The sequence below is a fragment of the Podarcis pityusensis genome (assembly GCF_964106645.2).
Source record: "Podarcis pityusensis genome assembly, chromosome: 7".
Lineage (NCBI taxonomy): Eukaryota > Metazoa > Chordata > Lepidosauria > Squamata > Lacertidae > Podarcis > Podarcis pityusensis.
Genome location: NC_138031.1, coordinates 33,127,999 through 33,146,863, shown reverse-complemented (window position 1 = coordinate 33,146,863; position 18,865 = coordinate 33,127,999). Strand labels below are relative to the sequence as shown.

Genomic DNA, 18,865 nt, shown 5'->3' with positions numbered 1-18,865 from the left:
ACAGTTAGAACTGGATAGGGAACAACTGATTGGTTCAAAATTGGGAAAGGAGTACGACAAGGCTGTACATTCTCTCCCTGTTTATTTAACTTATATGCAGAATTCATCATGCGAAAGGCTGGGCTGGATGAATCCCAAACCAGAATTAAAATTGCCAGAAGAAATATCAACAACCTCAGATATGCAGATGATACAACCTTGATGGCAGAAAGTGAGGAGGAATTAAAGAACCTTTTAATGCGGGTGAAAGAGGAGAATGCAAAATATGGTCTGAAGCTCAACATCAAAAAAATGAAGATCATGGCCACTGGGCCCATCACCTTCTGGCAAACAGAAAGGGAAGAAATGGAGGCAGTGAGAGATTTTACTTTCTTGGGCTCCATGATCACTGCAGATGGTGACAGCAGTCATGAAATTAAAACGCCTGCTTCTTGGGAGAAAAGCAATGACAAATCTAGACAGCATCTTAAAAAGCAGAGACATCACCTTGCTGACAAAGGTCCATAAAGTTAAAGCTATGGTTTTCCCAGTAGTGATGTATGGAAGTGGGAGCAGGACCATAAAGAAGGCTAGTCGCCAAAGAATTGATGCTTTTGACTTATGGTGCTGGAGGAGACTCTTGAAGAGTCCCATGGACTTCAAGAAGATCAAACCTATCCATTCTTAAGGAAATCAGTCCCAAGTGCTCACTGGAAGAACAGATCCTGAAGCTGAGGCTCCAATATTTGGCCATCTCATGAGAAGAGAAGACTCCCTGGAAAAGACCCTGATGTTGGGAAAGACTGAGGGCACAAGGAGAAGGAGACGACAGAGGATGAGATGGTTGGACAGTGTTCTCGAAGCTACGAACATGAGTTTGACCAAGCTGCGGGAGCCTGGCGTGTTCTGGTCCATGGGGTCACAAAGAGTCGGACACGACTAAACAACAACAAATATGTTGATGGAGGGGGGGGAATACAGATTTAAGGAATCTGGTTTCCTGGGATCAGTAATGGTTTGGTTATGGTCTAACAAACAGACTCAAAGCAGACAAAATGAGGCTGGTATTGGGCCACTGGGCCCATCACCTCCTGGCAAATAGAAGGGGAAGAAATGGAGGCAGTGAGATTTTACTTTCTTGGGCTCCATGATCACTGCAGATGGTGACAGCAGTCATGAAATTAAAAGACGCCTGCTCCTTGGGAGAAAGGCGATGGCAAACCTAGACAGCATTTTAAAAAGCAGAGACATCACCTTGCCAACAAAGGTCTGCATAGTTAAAGCCATGGTTTTCTCAGTAGTGATGTATGGAAATGAGAGGAGCAGGAGACTCTTGAGAGTCCCATGGACAGCAAGAAGATCAAACACATCCATTCTTAAGGAAATTAGCCCTGAGTGCTCACTGGAAGGACAGATCGTGAAGCTGAGGCTCCAATACTTTGGCCACTTCATGAGAAGAGAAGACTCCCTGGAAAAGACCCTGATGATGGGAAAGATTGAGGGCACAAGGAGAAGGGGACGACAGAGGACGAGATGGTTGGACAGTGTTCTCAAAGCTACAAACATGAGTCTGACCAAACTGCGGGAGACAGTGGAAGACAGAAGTGCCTGGCGTGCTCTGGTCCATGGGGTCACAAAGAGTCGGACACGACTAAACGACTAAACAACAACAACATTGGCCAACAGGAAAGCTGTTGGTGATGCTACTCCATCCAAAATCAGGTTGTGTTTGTGAGGGTGCTCTTCTTGGATTTAGGGTTGTTCTGACGTGGGTAGGTAATGGCTGTGGCCAGGATCACCTTTGCATGCTTCAGCTGATGCACCAGTTATTCCCCTTTCTGGAAATGGCAGAGCTGGTAAAATAAATATGGACAAATGGGTTTCTTGTGCATTATTCCATTCAGTAGTTTGGAATAGTGAGGAGGGAAAACCAGCTATTAAAGGCAGAAAAAATCAGAGGGAAAGCTGAATTCATGCAGCCAAAATACATAAGAACTGTTGCCCAAAATATGAAGGAAAATAAAGAAAATGATTCTTTAAATAAACATGATTTTTTTAAAAATCAATTTTAGTAACCATTGAAGAAAAATGGCTTAAGGGAAGTGAGAATTTAAACATGAGCTAGTACTATTCATAATAAACTGTTATGATATCAAATATTGATTGAAAAGGCAGGGGACTAAATAAGCCTTAAACTATTTACAGTTTGAGAAGCAAGTTGACAGGCACGCATTGTGTTGCACCTATCTCTGATATGCACACCTTTCCCACTTAGCAACAGATGATTATGTTGTCATGCCAATACAATCTATCATCTTAACCTGCTCTCATCTGCACCTCTCCGCTTATCTTGGATAATCACAAATAGTCAGTGCAAACCTGTGATTTATTTCATTGGGGAAAGCAGTCCATCATTGGGTTCCCTTATGAGAAGGTAGAGGAAAACAGTATGAAAAGTGTCAGAGTTCTCTGGAGTTGTTAGGACAAGGGAGAAGACCGTTGCATGTTGGTTGGATATGAACTCTGTGACTTAACAGTAGCAAATCTAGAGGTTTCTAATGCAAATTGCGTTCCATATCATGCATACAATGACATGTGTAACGTACATGCTTCTAGTGAGATGTTCTGGAAGCATGCTAAGATTCAACACATTACTAAAAAAGTGCTCATAGGAAAATCAATTGGACCTACACCAAAGAAGATGTATGTTATGTTAAGTACTGAGCTGCAAATGGTGACCACCAGTGAGGTATGTTTATATGTGGGAGGAATTTCAGAAAATGGTAAAAGCAACTAAGAGACTAACAAATTTATTATGGAAAAGATTTTGTTGGGCTACAGCCCACTTCACTGGATGCATGAAAGGGCAATCTTCATTTGCAGGTATATAGACACTAGGGGCAGCTGAGGTGATGGCCTGTGGAATTTCAAACTGTGACGTCAAAGGGAAATGAAATGCAAAACTTACAGACAATGGCAATGCAATTGCAGCTGAAATGCATGCAAAATATATACAGTACAGTAACCCTTTAAAACAGCATATATAGGTGATAAAGCAATCAATTTGGCTGAGTTAACACTGTGCCTATTTTGCAGGTGGCAAGGTTGCCTTACCTGTGAGGGGAAACGTGCATCAAGGTACAGTCATAATTCGTTACTACTTTGATAGCCTCAGGCTGTGAAGCTGTTTATAAATTTGTAAAATAAATTAGTAAGAGTCCCTTGCATTTCAGTGCATTTCAGAGGGATTGTAACTCTATGTGCTTTTAGTATGCAAGCCCAGAATTCGGATATTTTAAAGTCCAGGCCTATAAGTGTTTACGCAGAAGTTACTCTCGTTAAAATCAAGAGAGTTTATTCCCAGGAAATGTGCTGAGCGTTAGAAGCAAAAGGAGGGAGGCTATGTGCATCTTTGAACGGTGTCTGTGTGAAGAGCATTACTCACAAAACCATTGCATAATTGCTAAAATGAAGAGGGGTGGAATTTAGACCTGTCTGAAAAATCAGGCTCTCTTAATTTTGGAGCTCGTCTCCCAATGTTGTCCATTGAACCTTCGATACAGCCCTGTGGTGTACTGGTTAAGAGTGTTGGACAAAGACAGAGTCCTATTCCCCAATCATCCAGGAAGCTCACTGGGTGACCTTGGGCTGATTGCTGCCTCTCAGTTTAAACTACCTCACAGGATTGAGGTACATGGGGAGAGGGAGAACAGCATTTTACATGAAAGAAAAGAAAAGAAGTTATGGGGTTAAACTCTGATGGTCCCTGCAGGATTGCCACAGTGATCTTAGTAAACCTAGATTAATTGCATGTTCTCCTGTTACGTATGTTATTTATTATTACGTTTAAATAATGCCTTTCCTCCAAGGAGCTAAAGGGGACATACATGGGTTCCCAGCCTGGCTTTTAGCCTTGGAACAACCCTGTGAGGCAGGTTGAACTGTGAGGCAGTGACTCACCCAAGGTCATTCTGTGAGCTTCATGGCTGAGCAAGGACTTGAAGCTGATGTCCCAGTTCACAGTCCAACAGCCAGGAATTGCCAGTCTTTTGCAAACTGAGGAAACTGCTGTGGGCACCACACACACACCACAATTAAGCCCATACCACAGCACTTTCTTCTTTCAAACTTAATTTCAGCAGGGGAGAAAGGGACTTCGTTGGCTAATGGATGGGCATCTGATTGGGTAGCCCTTCTCTAACCACTAAGAGAGACTGCCTCTTTCCATGTGGGTTGATAAACACACACACAATATATTTATTGAAAAGTTTGCACACAGGGGAAAACAAAACATTTCCAGCCGCACATTGTGAGAAATACTGACAGCAACTCAGCTGCAAAACAAAATGTAAACAAAGCGGCCCCAACCTGAAAACAACAGAGAAGCGAAACCCGATGTGCTGGGTAGAGGCCTCTTCTTGACGACTGAAAGAAAGGTGAGGGCAAGAGACGTGTCCACGTGCTTCAAAGCCCTTTCACTTTCTGAGTACTTTAAGCGTTTCAGGGCTGGCATGGGGTGGGGGGAGGCATCCCGGGGCTGAGCTGTGTTCATCAGAGATGGGGTAGCCCCCAGCCTCGGAACAATTCAAGGGGGCGGGGGCTGGGTACCGTTAGGTAACCTGGAGAAAACTAGGTACCTCCACCCCACAGCTCCCCTCTGCCCCTGTCCAAAGCAAGTGAAATCAAGCTGGTGTCTGCCTTTGGGTGATTGGACCCCTTGTGTTTGACGGGCGGCCGGGACGAGAGAGCCTTTCCCCCTTGGGGATGTGAATGTTGCACCCCAGAAGAGCAGATCGCGCTAACGTGTGCATGCACAGAGGGTGTGTGTATGAGAGAGAGACAGAGCGAAAAAAGAGAGTGTGTCGGTTTCCCCACGCTGTGCTGAAACGGCTGCCGCTCGCTTTGCACGGCGCATCCACCCGCAGATACACACACACACACACACACACACACACACACACACACACCGCTCAGGAGCGGCGGCGGCCACCAGCCGCCCCATCACATGCGAGCGAAGGGGAGATTACGGTGGGGCTGAAGGAGCAATTCCTTGGCTCCCTCCTCCTGCAATCCTCCAGCGCTCGCAGCACGGACGGACAGCGAGTGAACGAGCGAGGATGGCTTCCCCCTTGCTTTGCCTTCTCCAGCCTCCTCCTCCACCAGCACCAGCTCCTTTCCCTCCTCCTCCTTCTCCATCCCAGAGGAGATGGTGATTCGGAGTAAGGAATACAGAGCAAGGGGGGGGAATCATCAGCGAGGGGCAAGAGAGAGAGGGGGGAGAGAAACACACGCACACCCCTCCCGAACCAAAACAAACCCATCTCTCCCTCTCCCTCTCTCGCCTCTGCCACCGCGGATTGTCAACAGATCATTTGCAAAGGAAACCTGAGAGCAACCCCCTCTGGAAAGGCAGCAGGGGATTCCGGAGCCTTTGTGCTTTCCCTCGCCAGTGTTTATGCTGAGCGTGGTCTGTCTCAGGAAGGTAAGTGGGAAAGGGGAGGAGGGGGGTTCTTTTCTGCCTCATTGTGGAGTCTGGAAAGAAAAGAAAGCGAAGAAAAGACTCGCTCGTGAATCATCCTCGCTCCCGGTAGTGGCAGAGGAGGTTGGAGACTGACATATGGCTCCAAGTGGACTCAGAGGGCAGGGGAGATGCTTTTAAAAAATATTTGTAAGCGAGGGGGTGGGGTAGGGGGGCTCTCTCTTGGTTAATGAGCAGAAAAAGTGGTGGTTGTGGGGGGTTTTGGAGGCGGGGAAGAGGGCGGCTGTTTCCATGTACAGAAACGGGGTTGTTTTTTATGAATAACCCACATGCCTCCTGAATGACTGCTTGTGGATGGACAGATTGAAGCGATTTTGTAACGCAATGTGCACACTTGGACAAACTGTGGAGTGCATGTTCATTATGCTTCTTGAGCTGTCAAAAACAGGAGAGCAGCCCCTCGTAGAGGATCATACTGAAACACACATTGCACTCCCCCCCCCCCCCATGGCTTGACTGGAGTAACCTGATGATAGCCTGAAAAGCTTGAATTTTAAAAAGACAGATTGGCTGCTTCCTCTCTCCCCCCCCCCTTTAAACCAAGGTGGTTTTGAAAAAGTCATAAAGGTGTTAGGTATATTCAAACACATAGTTATACAGTTGTGTAGTGGAGGTTTTGTGAGTTGGGGCTTTTTTTAGAGAGAGAGAGAAGATGTACACACTCACCTGTGCAGTGGGGCATCTTTTATATAAACAATATCAAAGCTGTCAAGCAGCTTGATATATTTAAACACTGGGTACAAGTAAGTCTGTGCATACAGCTTATGTACGTACTGTCCATATTTATAGTACCTCCTGGACTTCATTCAAATTAAGTTACATAATGATTAAGATAAAAATAAACAATGCATTTACAGTTTCTTGAATATTTTAACTTGCCACCCAAACTCCAGCTGCCACATCAGTGCTGAAATGAATGAATTTTGGCGGTTGCTTGTTTCCCCACCACCACTGAACATTGCCAAAAGGCAGTTGGGTCACTTTGCAAACAAACAGCCATCAAGCCCTTACCACTAAGAGAAACAGATTTCAGTCAATAATCCTATCCTGTAATGCTGAAAAGCCGCCAGGGTCGGTTTAAAAGGAGGAGAATAGCAGCAGAGCTGGGCAGGCGCCTTAAGGGTGAGACCTGCTGGATACTCAAGAGAGCTTTGCTGCTAAAACAAGCAGACTTTGCTCAAGTTTGTCAGGCTCCTCTGACTTCCAGCTCAGCATCACGCAAAGCAAAGGGGAAAGGTCTGCCCTGAACTCCTGCTCAAAACATGGCCCAATCTCTTGACCCTAGTTTGTTGATTGCTGACTTCAGAGACAGCAAAATCAAACCACACAATTAGCTAATGATGATTGTAAGGTTGGTGTGATTCTAACTCCATGACTTTTTTAAAACTGACAAATACGGAAAAGATTTTTATCAGAACAGTGAGGTGTGCAACCTGAGCATAGCTGGGGGGTCACGGAGGGGCAGCTGCCCACCAATCAATAAAAATAAATCTAAATACATAGCAAACCAAGGTTCTGCACCCCTAACAAAAGGCCTGCCCCCCCAACAAAAATCCTGGCTACACCCATGGCATACAGCCTAAACATTATTATACCAAACGAATCCAATTTCTCCTTAAGCTGTTCTCTGCCTTCCTCATGCTGTCGCTTGTTTTCAGCAGCCTTATTCAATGCACTAAGGGCACCAGTCTTCCTCTATTTGATGGGGGTTGTTCTCGTGTACAGTACAACCTGAACTTTCTTCTGCCTTATTCTCCAAAAAGAAAGTTAAGTGTCTCACCATCAACATGGGGGGGGGGGGGGATAATGATGCTGTACAAGAGGGATGTACCTCTAAGCATCTCTCCATTAGCTTAAGCATTTTAAACATCTTTTAGCTTGATGGTGCGTTCATGATGCCTGTGCATGCATTTATTTATGTTTGCACTGTTTTTAAAAGTTTAATTAACATCTTGCACTTGGAATTCAAAAGCAAGGAGGGAGAAACAGATTTAAAGGGATCTCTCCTTTGTTTCCAACTATGATTAAATAGCTTGTGCTTCCTGGTGTGTTACTTAATTTTCATACTGAATTTCTTAGAGTGTGTCCATCCCTGGGGTAATAATATCTTACAAACTTTTTTAGCCAGGAACTATTCAACACTCTACTTTATGTTTTCTTCATTAGGAAAGAATAATTTTAAAATGTCTGTTGCGCTCGCCATTACATGAACCCATTGCCTCAGACAGAGGTTGTAGTTCTCTTTTGGATGTTAAGCTACAGATACCTTGAGAGATTTCTTAATGATGCATTCCTTATACCTAATAACATAGAAGATGCTTTGGATTAGGGACTCTACTATTTTAACTTTTTAAAACAACACTATGCTCAGCAGACATGGCAATGTCTCTAATGCGTGTGCATGCATTAAAGCGTTGCGGTTTATGTATTGGTTATTTCTTCCAAATATGATGCTTGTGTTTGTGGTGTTTTGGCTTGGAATCTACATCACATGGCATCAACCCACATCTTTCAGGTCATGACATTTTGCCCTTGTCTTTAAAAGTCACAGAATTGAAAATAACCAGTTGATTCAGAAAGCCATATAGAGGCATTACTGGCTTGACTGAGTAGAACATCTGCAGCTTCAATGCTTTCAAAATTTGAGTAGGAAAGATCCACCATAATACTTCAAAATTTGACTGTTATCAATCTCTTGTTCTCCCATGTGGGTTTGGCATTATAGCTGAATAAATATTAATTCTTCATGGCCAATGACATTTATCCTTCTAGTATGTGCTTGGCATAGTGAGATAACACCATTAAAACTTGTTGCATTTGTAGTGCAAATTATAGAAAACATCTTAGCTTGTTGCAGTACTCTGAATGGAAACAGTGTTCACTTTTGTTCTCGTTGCTGGTATCTACATCTGCTTTATTGTATGTGCTGTCTATACAGGGCCTAAGAATACTGTAAAATAGTTTCTCATGAAAAAAAATAATATTGGATCAGTGTTAAGGGTTCTTAAAAATAATATAGAGAAATATACATCACTATATGTATGTGAATAGATATATAAAGACCTAAAACCTAGAATGATCAGTAAGTGTTTGTAGAGCTTTTGTTTTTTTTCGTATTCTGCTGTAAAAAACAAATACCTATGTGTGTGTGCACATAATGATACACATTATATAAGAAAAGCAAATTTATTTAGCCACATGAATCCTTTTGTAGTCATAACAAAGAGGGTATAAGCATGCTTGCTGGAATCCCAATATTTTCAGAAGTGTAAACATCTTTGGAAGTAGACACCTAAGAAAGGGACTGAAAACAGTCCACTGAGGGTTAAGCATGCTCCGTGGGTATTAAATGCTGACTAACTATAGGGGGGAAATAGATAACTAGGCTGTGTGTGTAATGGTGTATCCTGGAAAAAGACATAGATGGTTGGCCGGAAACGTAAATCCAAGCATTCCGCACTGAAACATTATCTTGCAGATTCCACTTATGGATACTCATAATAAACAAATCAGCTCATCTGCCCTTAATATATATTGGGCCAATTTAACATTGATTTACTATTACTAATAATAATGATTGCACAATAATATTTTTTCTGATATTTAGAAGACTGCAGTTGAAATGAAAAGTCCCTTGTGGGTATAGATATGATATGGTTTGCTGATGATAACTGGGCCGTTTTAAGCTTCTGGAACTTAATCACATTCCACATTTAAGAGCCAAGGGACTTAAAGGTCACTCTTAGACTAAACCTTCTTTCTCTGCTCTTGCTATTAAACCTGACAGGTACTTTCAAACTGCTGTAGCTGTGCTTGCCCATACACAGTTATGGAGTTGAGTAGTTAACTGGATGGCTGCAGAAAAGACGATGGATTCTGTGGGGTTCACGGTCTTCTAAACTGATGAAAGATGGTACAATGGGACAGTCCGCTTACACAGAGACCCCTCTTTTTTTTAGCACACATACTTTTTGTCAGGCTTCCTTAGACCCCTTATGACAAATCACTTCAAGCTTCCATTGGAAAAAAATAACATGTTTTATCACTTGTACGCTTGTGTTTGAGTAGTGGGTTCAGGAAAATGTGCTCTGCTGCGTCATGAAGAGTGAAGCTTAGAGCAGGGATGGAGAACCTATGGCTGTCCTAGGTGTTCTTGGACTACAACTTTGCTAGCTAGGGCTGATAGGATTGGGGTCCAACAGCATCTAGGGGCCAAGTGCTCCAGCCTTGTCCTTGGGTCTTTATAATAACTTTATTGGGAAAGGATTTGAAGTGCAGCTGGTGTAAGTATAAAGTGAAGCAACACTTTTCAGTGCAAAGAAGAAAATGCATTAATAGTAGCATTGCAACTGGAAAATAGTCATGAGGAAGAAGAAAATGACCCAGGCAATAGCCTCAATGTGATGTATCCATTGTGGACCACACACCTTCTGACTGTGCTGGTAGACTGACAAGCCAACCCTGTGTATACTTATTTAGAAGTAAGTGCCAGTATGTTTAGTGGAGCTTAGTTGTAAATAAGAGTGCAAAGATTCTTTGCATATAGAATATTAATACTCTGAGGAGAAAGCTTGCACAGAAGACTTGTCACTGATGTATTGGTTTTGAATGAGCAGGTTGCTTTAAAAACTACAGAACATTTAATTTTACCCCCTACTCCATGCCTTGCAGGCTGTGCATTAGTTGTGGCTGTGTTCTGTCTCTAAAGTTTTGACATAAATTATATACGTTTTTGACAAATCAAATTTTAAATGACATATTGGCCATATACAAGGGGCTCCTGCTCCTACTAGCTCCACTCACCAACCAGCACAAAGTAATTGGGGAACTCTGGTAAAATCCTTCCCTCTGAGTAGCACCAATACCAGTCAGTCACCAAAGAGTTCTCCCTACCCTTCCCTTCCCTTCACTCTGCCACTTTCCTTATATAGGAAGCTTGGAGGGAAATGTTCCAATTTTTGTAACATTATCACCAGTGTTGTTTTTTTGAATTTCCAACTCCCCAAAGTACTTCAGAGGTCCTTGCTTTGGTTCAAGGTACTTCAGAAGGACCCTGATTCATTTTGGACAAGCCCAAAATCTGTTCAAAGTTGGCTGCTTCAGTTCTGGATTCATCCAAAGTCAGTGCACACCCCTAATATATAACATAAGTCACCATCTACAGTATGTACATGGTGCTGTTAGAATGAGCAATAATGAAAGGCCTGTGCCCCAAGGAGCTTACAATACAGTAACTTTGCCCTTAGTAATATTTAACACATTTGGCTCCAAAAAGTCAGATCTTCTATAATGTTTTATGTCAGCTGAGGGAGAAATAAGTAATGCTGAAGAGGGGTGTACTAGAAGCGATTTTTGGGAAGGTAGCCCACAGTTGTCAGATGAAAAGGCAAGTATTAGTAATGAGCTGTGACAAGGAACCAGTTAGCCAAGCAGCAAAAGATCATTCTACAGCTTTACAAAGCATGACTCATTGTTATGACAGCATCTGAAACTAGATTACAGTACATCAAATAAACTAAAAGTAGAAAGATGCCATAGGAGCCTTTACCGACAGAATGAGAAAATAATTTAAAATCTATAAACTCAAGGAAACGTATTTTCAAATTACACACAAGGGCAATCATAAATGAGAGAGTGATTGGAGCAAGGGTGCTGTTTTTGAGTCCTGTGACATTTATTTTTTCAAGTGATGTTGTCAAGGGTCAGGAATGAATGAGTGAAGATCAATATTATAGAATTATGTTCTCTGTATACTTAGGTGCTTTGGTTTGACAGATATTCTGTTTGCCATAAAAGGTTGTCACAAATGAGTTTCATAGTGTAATGCAGAATACTAAAGGTGGCCTCAAGATTCAACTTGTATCTTTAATTTTGGGAAACAGACTGATCAGAGGTGCTCTGTGTCTTACTAACTTGACCCATTACTGGGGGCTCAATTATATCTGTTAAAAACCAAGTCCCCTCCCCTGTTCACTATAAACACACACACACACTCATGTGTGTGCTTTTCACACAAGTGGTTAAAATTTGCAGGGAGAGCAAATATCTAGAATCTCTATAACCCCTGCCAAATTGTGGGCAAATACATTCATTGACCTTGATGCGGGACAACACATTTTCTGCCAGAATTGGATGCAATTAGGAGGCTTGGTCACCTTTTCTTTGGGGATGAAAGCTACCAAATTTCAGAATGATAAATGAATTGATCTCCTACAAGGGCAGACTTTACTGCTTTGGGTGGGTGCAATAGGGATCATAGAGGTGGGAGTGCCAAAAAGAGCACGGGTCTATGGTTCTCCAGGAAATATTGGGGTATGGGAACTATCACCAGCACCAGAGGTTTTGGGGAAAACAGTCTCTTCTTCTGGGGACTTACAATGACTTGCATTGGGGCTGAGGAGGTGGGGTGAAACCATAATAGATCCCAAAGAAAGACTGTTGTCAAAAAATGGCACCACCACCCCATAAGCACCCTGTTACCCCAAGCTTTGTTCATGGGAGGTGGACTTCTGCCAGCCAACATGGAATTTTAGAGATACAGCTTCTCCCTAGAAGGAAACCTCTCAATTTTCTTGCCCAGGGGAAGGCATAGATCTGCATAAAAAACAAACTCAATTTTAATCCCAAACCCAAATTCCACACCCAAATCACTGTGACAGGAGTGCCCTGGGGAAATAATTCAATGTGATTAAAACTAGATCTGTCCATCAAAATAGTACATACACCACACATACCTCTCTCCCACATTCTCTTGTGTGCTATCCAGTGTGGTTTCATTTCTGTGTGGTAGAGTGGGGTGGGAGGGTTGGGAAGAGTTATCTGGTTTTTTGGACAGCTGAGGCCACAGAGTAACTCATGTTCTGACTCAATATGTCCTATTAATGGCACGGTCCAACATGGCAACCTTCCCTGAATCAACCTGTTTTACCTTGCAATTCAGGGTAGATGCAGAGCTGATGGATAAATTCTTTTTAAAAAATGAAAAGCCAGAACCTTTGTGACTTATGACTTTGCAATTATTGCAGGTGATGATAAAGCTGCTAATGATATTTGTATTTGATGGCTCACTGCAAAGAAGATAAGTGAGTTTTGCAATATCGCTTTTTCCATCTGTTCTCACAAGTGCAAATAAATTATCTATTCTTCTGAAAAGAAATATAAGATAAATGTGATTTAAAGCAATTTCCTTGTCATTATTGATTAAGGGCAATCCGTGTTAGTCTTCAGAGGAATGGAATTTATTTCTTCACATAATGAAACAGAAAAGGCTTGTCATAGTAAAAGAAACATAATTATTACCTAATTTGTGTGTTTGAAAACAACTGGGCACTCTTTTGTGTGGACAAGTAAAATAATTTTCCCAATGTTCTTTCAGTTAACTGATATTAGCCAAACATTTGTAATAGGTGTGTATTTCAAAGACAAAAAACAAGGAATATCTGTGAGTTTATTCCCCAAATTTTATGCCTTCTGAAAAAGAAGAACTTCCAAATTAGTCATTTATACCACAAGAAGTACACATTTTATGGGGACACGTGTGTGAGAGTGCACGCACGCAACACAAGAATGGGTCTTTTTTTGCAGTGCCTCCCCATTTGTGGAATGCTGCCCCCAGGGAGGCATGCCTGGTGCCATCACTAAATATCTTTAGATGCCAGTATATCTGAAGGAGCGTCTCCACCCCCATCGTTCTGCCCGGACACTGAGGTCCAGCTCCAAGGGCCTTCTGGCAGTTCCCTCACTGCGAGAGGCCAAGTTACAGGGAACCAGGCAGAGGGCCTTCTCGGTAGTGGCGCCCGCCCTGTGGAACGCCCTCCCATCAGATGTCAAAGCGATAAACAACTACCTGACATTCAGAAGACATCTGAAGGCAGCCCTGTTCAGGGAAGTTTTTAATATGTGACATTTTAGTGTATTTTTCATCTTTGTTGGAAGCTGCCCAGAGTGGCTGGGGAAACCCAGCCAGATGGGCGGGGTACAAATAATAAATTATTATTATTATTATTATTATTATTATTATTATTATTATTATATGCCGGGCAAAAACAGTGCAAGGGGCTTTGTCAGTGCTATGCTCAGCAAAGCACCAAGCATAGAATTTGCAGAGATGTTTTCTGCAGGGATTGACTGCATGATCAGGTTCCCTATAGGGACCTTTGTGCAGCCAGTCCAGCAGGATTGAATTTGCTGCCCCCATCTGTCGGTGGTGAGTTCAACCCTGCTTTCTGCAGGGAATGGTAGTGCTATCAAGTTCCCCATGGGGAACTCAGTTGTGCAGCCAATGCATGTGCGCATATACACTCCCACCCCCACCCAGAACTTCCACAGAACCTTTGCAAACAAACAATTCACCAAAGGACTGTGTGGGAAGCTTTTGACATTAGAAATACTGGTTGCAGTGGGTAGGGGGAAGTTGCAGAATTTTACCAGTGCTGCTGATTATTTTCCCAACTAAATATGGTACAGTAGAGCTTAAATGTCAATCCAGTAATGCAGACCTTGTAGTGGAAGGAACACACCCACAGAACCTCATTCCTCATTAGTATTGGATTAATGAACCATGAAATTGAGAACTTCCAACTTGCCATTCATGATGTGTTCTCAGCTGGGGCTACTATAACATTCTACAGCAACTGTAAAATTTATGTAGCATCCATAAGCACATAAGCATGCTACCAAAGGTGGAACCTCCTGTGAAACCTTCTGCCTTCATTGCAGCATTGTAAATTGCTACAATATTTTACAGTATCCTAAGCCATTGCTTTATTTTTCTTTCAGCTTCAGAAATGGAGGACCCTATTTGAAGAGGACCCAACCTGACCCAACCTTACTTGTGCTTCTACCCCAAAGACTCTGGCGTTGCTGCTGCTTCCTTGTCAGGATGGCCGAAAGGGCTCCTCCAGGGATAAACAAAAAATCTTCAAGGTCTACCCAGTCCCTTCCACCAGAACCTGTGGAAATAATCCGGAGCAAAGCATGTTCAAGGAGAGTCAAAATCAATGTAGGGGGGCTCAACCATGAAGTTCTATGGAGGACTTTAGATAGACTTCCACGAACACGCTTAGGGAAGCTTAGAGACTGCAATACAAACGAATGCTTACTAGAAGTATGTGATGACTATAATCTCAGTGAGAATGAATATTTCTTTGATAGACACCCGGGTGCTTTCACCTCCATTTTGAATTTCTACAGGACGGGGAAGCTACACATGATGGAGGAAATGTGTGCCCTCTCTTTTGGCCAAGAGCTAGACTACTGGGGGATTGATGAGATATACTTAGAATCTTGTTGCCAGGCAAGATACCATCAGAAGAAAGAGCAAATGAATGAAGAGCTAAGGAGAGAGGCAGAGACACTGAGAGAAAGAGAAGGGGAAGAGTTTGACAATGCCTGCTGCCCAGAGAAAAGGAAAAAACTATGGGACTTGCTGGAGAAACCCAACTCATCAGTTGCTGCAAAGGTAAGTTAATGGATGGTGGTTAAAGAGTCACCAAAAATGTTTAGAATATTTGCTTAGGTTACATGTTATGTCTTGATAACATTCACAGAAAAATTTATGGAAACAATTTTAGGTGGGTTTTGTTTTTTTAAAATACAACCCTACAGCCTAATATAGGCTTAGCTTGTGAGTTTTCCTGTTTTTTCATCTGTGGGAGAAATCCAAAGGACTGTGTGGTGAGTCCCATGTGCTCTGGTGTACTTTTGAGACTCTCTGTTCCAACTGATTTTCTCCATAATTTATGCCATGCTACCTCCTAAAGTTGGAGGACCTCAGGAAGTTTTCTTCCATGCAGTATAAGCAATTGTGATCTATTAAAGAAAAATAGGGGGATCTTGCCTTGTATGGATCTATGGGGAACAGGATCCTGGTAGTATTCATTGGTCAAACTAATGCTCAGTGCTTGTGTGTGTGTGTTTTAGAAATACTGCAATCTTATGCACACTTATGCACACTGCGAGTAAATCCCACTTAACATATTAGGGCTTACTTCCACATAAATGTACATAACTTTGCTTTGTTCTTTCTCATTTTTTTCCTTGGGTGCTGGGTGGAATGTAGGGTGCAGTTTATATAATTATGCATCACCAAGCTATTTCTGAGATATTAACAAAACAATCCTGTAGATGCCTATGCAGAAGTAAGTTCTACTGATGTCTGTGGGGCTTACTCCCGAATAAGTAGGTATAGGATTGCAGACTAATTGGCAAAGTGCTTTTGAAGAAATGGCAATTTTTGAAAATGAAGACTAACCATTTGTTGTCAGAATGTAACTTTTGATTCCCACTACTCTTGACTATACATTCCATAGAAGAATCGGGAATTTCTTTCTTTTCTTTTTTTCGTATTTGTCTCTCAGCTGCTAAGTTTGTCTCAGCTGCTAATTTTAAATTTCATACGCCTACGCATGAACTAGCACCTATTTCCACCTAGGCTGCTTTTTGGAATGTCTTCTGCCAAACTGGCTTTAGTTAGTGGGTGCACTGCTTATATAATCTATGTGTGAAAGACATAAATAAATATATAATCTATGTGTGAAAGACATAAATATATTATGGTTGATTTGTGTGTGGAAATAAAGAAAAACTGGATATTTTCATTTATGGGGAAGGTTTGAACATTAAATCTGAGTGTTAGGATGGGGGACAATTTTTATCACTGTCTCCCATGGCTGCCAAAAATCCCAGGACAGCAAGGGAGGGAGTGTAGTGGCAATGGTGAAATGAGCAAGAACTGCCTGTCCCACCTCACTCCTCCCAGCAGGAGCTTCCACTGGATCAAATGCCCTTTGATGAACAGAAGGGTAATTCAGGATCCAAGCCAATTCCTGAATCCACTCAAAGATTATTCATGTATTTGATGAAATTTTACTACAAAAAATGTTAGGGAATATGCCTAACAAAAGCTGCACAGTGCTGAAATTGCCATACATTCTGATAGGAGTTCAAAATATTAAAGTAGACCTACAGGCTTTAATGGAGTCACCCTGCACTATATGAGTTCAGGCTTTTGTGTTTCAAATGGATAACCCGCCGTTCTGGCCCAAAAATATTTCCAAATCCTATTTCATGACTTAATTTAATTTATACATACATAAGAAAGCACTCCTCACATTAGAATATATTATGGCTCTTCTTTAAAGCTCTTATGAATTGGACCCTCAAGCTCACATTCTGCCCCTTTGGTCCAGTAGTACAGTATCTCCATGCATCTGATTCCTAGTCTATTATCTGGAAGCAACAGGTGCCCGGGTTGTTTTTGTAGTGCGTGATCTGCCTGTGTTTGCTCTGTCTGTTCAAACAGAATTGCAACTGCCGCCTGCGCTGAGGCAGAATCCCAGCAGCAGTGTGTCACTAACTAGCTGTGTGCTCAAGATCCCAGAGACCCGTCTGGAGGAGATGGGGCATGTCATTGAGCTGCCACATTGCATCCTTAGAGAGCATGGGATAGATCAGAAGCTTTCTGTGGCTCACTGATCCTCAACCTACTGGTGTCAGGTTTGCAGAATACAGCTGGCCTGCCTTCTGTCTCGGGAATTACTTTGGATTAAATAATCATTGTACGGAAAAGTACATGCTTTTACTTTTTTTTCAGCTTCATTGATGAAATCCAGTAGTGTCCATCTGCCAGTGCAATGGACCCTGTTGGTGGAATAGATTGTCTCTTCCCTTGGAGGATCTCATGGAGCAAATTTGCTGGATTCAGGGAGGTGGAAGGGGGAGAGAAGGAGAAGTCCCATTCTACTCATGTGTCATTGGATGTCATCCAGTATCACCATGCTTACTCTCATTTTGGGAAATTGTATGCAACAAAATTTTACTCAGAGTAAACCCATTGGAATTAATTGACCTGGGTTAGTTCATTAACTTCAATAGGTCTTCTCTGAGTAGGACTAGCATTGGGTTCAATCCATGAACTGCAATCTACAGAGCAAAATGGTTTTGACATTTGCAATATGTCTGCACCACAAATCACACAATTGTAGAATTGACAGGGGCCCCATGCTCATGTAGTGTAGCCCCTTGCTATGTACAAATCACAGCTAAAGAATTCCTGACAGATGGCCATCCAACCTCTGTTTACAAACCTTTGATGGAGAGTCCACCACCTTCTGAGGGAGTCCGTTCCATTGTCATAACAGCTCTTAAAGTAAAGAACTCTGGGAATTGTAGTGAAGGATGCTAAGAGTATGCAGTTGAAATTTGATCCATCCACACAGAACCACAGTTCTCAGGATTCCCTGTGAAGATGGAATGTCACTGAAACCTGTTTAAGTCTAGAATGTAAACACAATCTTACAACTGTTTGAAAAAGTAGAAAGATGTTGGCTGGGAAGGTGTATCGGACTCCTCCTTACTGTCTAACTGGCTTACAGTGAAGGAAAACTGCACTGTGTTGTGCATACAATTTATGAGAGCTTGCACATATTCCCACATGTGCTGCTCAGTGTACTCTGAAAAGTGAGATTAGGACTGATCTTTGGGACGTCACCAAAATTTTTGATCTGCTCCAATAATTCACCACTCAAAAAGATGGAGAAGTGGTGTGGTGGCTTGCAAATCTAAAACAAACCTTTGCTACTGGAATGTTTATTTGATATTTATACACAAATTTATAAACACCCCACTTCAAGCAGCTTACAAAATAAAAATGAATCATAAACATAACAGTAATCCATCGTTAAAACACAGCTACCAGGCTAAAGAGCAAGATCACAAACAGCCAAACTGAACGCTCAATAAACTAAATGAAACAACAACAAAAAAATGGAAGCATGTTAAAGAGAAATATACTTCAGTAGCAGAGTATTGCCTTTGCTTGCAGAAGGTCTCAGGTTCAGCCTCTGGCGTCTCCAGGTAGGGTTTTGAGAGAGTTCTGGAAAACTGCTGTCAGACGGTGTACACAATACTAAGTAAGATGGACCAATAGTTTGATGCGGTATAAAGCAGTTTCCCGTGCTACTCAGTAAAATATAACATCCTCATGGGGTGAAGAATTCCACATATGGGGTTGGCACCTGCACATAGAAGGTCCTCTTGTATGCTGCCACCAGCCATGCCTCAGAAGGCACATGCAAGAGAGATAATTCTGAAACATTATCTTCTAAAGCACCATTAGGTTAGTCACATAGCTTTTCTAAAGCTCTTAATATCTTCAAGAATCACACTTGCCCCCCCCCCCCATATTTGGGCTTTGGCTGTGGTGAGAAGCAGAAGGAGCTGCCAATTTCGATTATTTCAGTTTCTCACTTATCCACTCTTAAATTTGGTTGATCACATTTTACAGCAATTTGTGATTTTAAAAAAATCATGAAAATTCATAACTTCAATTCTGCAGAATTAGCAGGT

General features: G+C 42.2%; 1 protein-coding gene across 2 annotated transcripts in view; it reads left to right on the top strand.

Annotated features, from left to right (window-relative positions):
* Positions 1-18,865, top strand: part of KCNB2 (potassium voltage-gated channel subfamily B member 2) — a 239,305-nt gene that overhangs the window by 80,166 nt on the left and 140,274 nt on the right. Inside the window, exons 1-2 of one of the 2 annotated variants that reach the window (XM_081013331.1) lie at positions 4,861-5,461; positions 14,297-14,978. In XM_081013331.1, coding sequence (XP_080869457.1) covers positions 14,400-14,978 — 579 coding nt within the window. In that variant the 5' untranslated portion in view covers positions 4,861-5,461; positions 14,297-14,399. Of the gene's footprint in view, positions 1-4,860; positions 5,462-14,296; positions 14,979-18,865 lie in introns of those variants that run through there. The other variant, XM_081013330.1, reaches the window with a different exon arrangement.